The sequence below is a fragment of the Nerophis ophidion genome, linkage group LG23 (genome assembly GCF_033978795.1).
Source record: "Nerophis ophidion isolate RoL-2023_Sa linkage group LG23, RoL_Noph_v1.0, whole genome shotgun sequence".
NCBI classification, from domain to species: domain Eukaryota; kingdom Metazoa; phylum Chordata; class Actinopteri; order Syngnathiformes; family Syngnathidae; genus Nerophis; species Nerophis ophidion.
Genome location: NC_084633.1, coordinates 41,443,399 through 41,447,799, shown reverse-complemented (window position 1 = coordinate 41,447,799; position 4,401 = coordinate 41,443,399). Strand labels below are relative to the sequence as shown.

The window sequence follows — 4,401 nt, the reverse complement described above, 5'->3', positions numbered from 1 at the left end:
CATGTCTTCGGAGGTGGGAGGGGCCTATCCCTGGGTGCATGTCTTTGGAGGTGGGAGGAGCCTATCCCTAGGTGCATGTCTTTGGAGGTGGGAGGGGCCTATCCCCAGGTGCATGTCTTTGGAGGTGGGAGGGGCCTATCCCCAGGTGCATGTCTTTGGAGGTGGGAGGTGCTTATCCCCAAGTGCATGTCTTTGGAGGTGGGAGGGGCCTATCCCCAGGTGCATGTCTTTGGAGGTGGGAGGGGCCTATCCCCAGGTGCATGTCTTTGGAGGTGGGAGGGGCCTATCCCCAGGTGCATGTCTTTGGAGGTGGGAGGGGCCTATCCCCAGGTGCATGTCTTTGGAGGTGGGAGGAAGCCGGAGTACCCGGAGGGAACCCACGCAGTCACGGGGAGAACATGCAAACTCCACACAGAAAGATCCCAAGCCTGGATTTGAACCCAGGACTGCAGGACCTTCGTATTGTGAGGCAGACGCACTAACCCCTCTACCACCGTGAAGCCCGTCTTTGCAGTCTATTCAATGGAATATAAGTTGAAAAGGATTTGTTGTCTTCTCTTTGTATTTACCTTTTACACAAGGTGACAACTCCACTGCTTTTGGGGTTTGTAGTTCATATCTATAAAATACACGTGCGTCATGAAGCGTTTTGGTCTCTTCTTATTTTCCCCTCCCCCAGGAGGGAAGTATGTCCCCCGTGCCATCCTGGTGGACCTGGAGCCAGGGACCATGGATTCCGTCAGGTCCGGTCCCTTCGGTCAAATCTTCCGACCCGACAACTTCGTCTTTGGTAAGCCGGCATCGTGGAGCGGCGGTCGTGGGCGGGAGTAGCTCTTCAGCGTGGTGTGTTTCTGCATGCAGGCCAGAGCGGCGCCGGCAACAACTGGGCCAAGGGTCACTACACGGAGGGCGCCGAGCTGGTGGACTCGGTCATGGACGTGGTGAGGAAAGAGGCGGAGAGCTGCGACTGCCTTCAGGGCTTCCAGCTCACACACTCCCTAGGCGGAGGCACGGGCTCCGGCATGGGCACCCTGCTCATCAGCAAGATCCGCGAGGAGTACCCGGACCGCATCATGAACACCTTCAGCGTGGTGCCCTCCCCCAAGGTGTCGGACACGGTGGTGGAGCCGTACAACGCCACGCTGTCGGTGCACCAGCTGGTGGAGAACACGGACGAGACCTACTGCATCGACAACGAAGCTCTGTACGACATCTGCTTCCGCACCCTGAAGCTGACCACCCCCACGTACGGAGACCTCAACCACTTGGTGTCGGCGACCATGAGCGGCGTCACCACCTGTCTGCGCTTCCCCGGCCAGCTCAACGCCGACCTGCGCAAGCTGGCGGTCAACATGGTGCCCTTCCCGCGGCTGCACTTCTTCATGCCGGGCTTCGCCCCGCTCACCAGCAGGGGCAGCCAGCAGTACCGAGCCCTGTCCGTGCCCGAGCTCACCCAGCAGATGTTCGACGCCAAGAACATGATGGCGGCCTGCGACCCGCGCCACGGCCGCTACCTCACCGTTGCCGCAGTCTTCCGCGGCCGCATGTCCATGAAGGAGGTGGACGAGCAGATGCTGAACGTGCAGAACAAGAACAGCAGCTACTTCGTGGAGTGGATCCCCAACAACGTCAAGACGGCCGTGTGCGACATCCCGCCCCGCGGCCTCAAGATGGCCGCCACCTTCATCGGCAACAGCACGGCCATCCAGGAGCTGTTCAAGCGCATCTCGGAGCAGTTCACCGCCATGTTCCGCCGCAAGGCCTTCCTGCACTGGTACACGGGCGAGGGCATGGACGAGATGGAGTTCACCGAGGCCGAGAGCAACATGAACGACCTGGTGTCCGAGTACCAGCAGTACCAGGACGCCACCGCCGAGGAGGGCGAGTTCGAGGAGGAGGGCGAGGAAGAAGCCGCCTAAAAAATAAGAAAACTCACCAAACCCTGTTTTCCATCCCACTTCCATCACCACACCCATGCTAGTCTGCTCTTAGACCAGACCTGGGCAAACTAGGACCCGGGGGCCACGTTACGCTTTTCAATCTTGCCCAAATTATTTTTTTAGATGGTTAAGATGTAAAGGGTAGCTGTCGTTATGATGTGTACTCATCTTTTCTAACCACCCTAAGTCTTCAACTATACTAAGTCTTTACATGCTTGGAATCTGCGCTTATGGATGATATACTAGTTACTATGGTCCTCCAATTAGTTACTATGGTCATCTAATTAGTTACTATGGTCATCTAATTAGTTACTATGGTCCTCCAATTAGTTACTATGGTCATCTAATTAGTTACTATGGTCATCTGATTAGTTACTACGGTCATCTGATTAGTTACTACGGTCCTCCGATTAGTTACTATGGTCATCTAATTAGTTACTATGGTCATCTAATTAGTTACTATGGTCCTCCAATTAGTTACTATGGTCATCTAATTAGTTACTATGGTCATCTAATTAGTTACTATGGTCATCTGATTAGTTACTATGGTCATCTGATTAGTTACTATGGTCATCTAATTAGTTACTATGGTCATCTAATTAGTTACTATGGTCATCTGATTAGTTACTATGGTCACCTATTTAGTTACTATGGTCATCTAATTAGTTACTATGGTCATTTAATTAGTTACTATGGTCATCTGATTAGTTACTATGGTCATCTGATTAGTTACTATAGTCATCTGATTAGTTACTATGGTCATCTGATTAGTTACTATGGTCATCTAATTAGTTACTATGGTCATCTAATTAGTTACTATGGTCATCTGATTAGTTACTATGGTCATCTGATTAGTTACTATGGTCATCTGATTAGTTACTATGGTCATCAGATTAGTTACTATGGTCATCAGATTAGTTACTATGGTCATCCAATTAGTTACTATGGTCATCTAATTAGTTACTATGGTCATCTGATTAGTTACTATAGTCATCTGATTAGTTACTATGGTCATCTGATTAGTTACTATGGTCATCTAATTAGTTACTATGGTCATCTAATTAGTTACTATGCTCATCTGATTAGTTACTATGCTCATCTGATTAGTTACTATGGTCATCTAATTAGTTACTATGGTCATCTGATTAGTTACTATGCTCATCTGATTAGTTACTATGGTCATCTAATTAGTTACTATGGTCATCTGATTAGTTACTATGGTCATCTGATTAGTTACTATGGTCATCAGATTAGTTACTATGGTCATCAGATTAGTTACTATGGTCATCCAATTAGTTACTATGGTCATCTAATTAGTTACTATGGTCATCTGATTAGTTACTATAGTCATCTGATTAGTTACTATGGTCATCTGATTAGTTACTATGGTCATCTAATTAGTTACTATGGTCATCTAATTAGTTACTATGGTCATCTAATTAGTTACTATGCTCATCTAATTAGTTACTATGCTCATCTGATTAGTTACTATGGTCATCTGATTAGTTACTATGGTCATCTGATTAGTTACTATGCTCATCTGATTAGTTACTATGGTCATCTAATTAGTTACTATGGTCATCTGATTAGTTACTATGGTCATCTAATTAGTTACTATGGTCATCTAATTAGTTACTATGGTCATCTGATTAGTTACTATGGTCATCTGATTAGTTACTATGCTCATCTGATTAGTTACTATGGTCATCTAATTAGTTACTATGGTCATCTGATTAGTTACTATGGTCATCTAATTAGTTACTATGGTCATCTAATTAGTTACTATGGTCATCTGATTAGTTACTATGGTCATCTAATTAGTTACTATGCTCATCTAATTAGTTACTATGCTCATCTAATTAGTTACTATGGTCATCTAATTAGTTACTATGGTCATCTAATTAGTTACTATGGTCATCTGATTAGTTACTATGGTCATCTAATTAGTTACTATGCTCATCTAATTAGTTACTATGCTCATCTAATTAGTTACTATGCTCATCTAATTAGTTACTATGGTAATGTGAGTCACAGCAGCTCAGAAGAGGCACCAAGCAGTGTGGGCGGGAAGCATTTCCACAGACGCGGAAGGAAATTTTTCACAACAAAGTTCTAAAGCTTAGTGATATATAGATTAGAAATTACTTTATTGATCCTTGGGGGGAATTCAGCAAATATCAGATATATCAGATTGTAGGTGGGTTTAATTTGTACCCTTTATGTTCATATTTCACTGTTTGTTGCGTTTCACTTGATTGTAAAATATGTGGATGGAAGGGGGCATGACATTCATATTTTGTCAATATTCAGTGTTTTATCCTTCATAGAAAAATGTAAAATTTCGTTACGTTTTTAAGGCGGTCTGTCACAACAATTTTAGCATTCAATCAGACATTATTGTGAGGTTTTGTATTAGTGTTCCTAAAAATAGATATACCGGCCCCTAAACACATTTTTGTTC

At 45.1% G+C, this 4,401-nt stretch overlaps 1 protein-coding gene across 1 annotated transcript in view; it reads left to right on the top strand.

The window, feature by feature from the left end:
• Positions 1 to 2,303, top strand: part of LOC133541311 (tubulin beta-4B chain-like) — a 5,898-nt gene extending 3,595 nt beyond the window's left edge. Inside the window, exons 3-4 of the mRNA XM_061884647.1 lie at positions 680 to 790; positions 862 to 2,303. Of these exons, the coding sequence (XP_061740631.1) occupies positions 680 to 790; positions 862 to 1,919 (1,169 nt within the window). The 3' untranslated portion in view covers positions 1,920 to 2,303. The remainder of the gene's footprint in view (positions 1 to 679; positions 791 to 861) is intronic.
• The last annotated feature ends 2,098 nt before the right edge of the window (positions 2,304 to 4,401 follow it).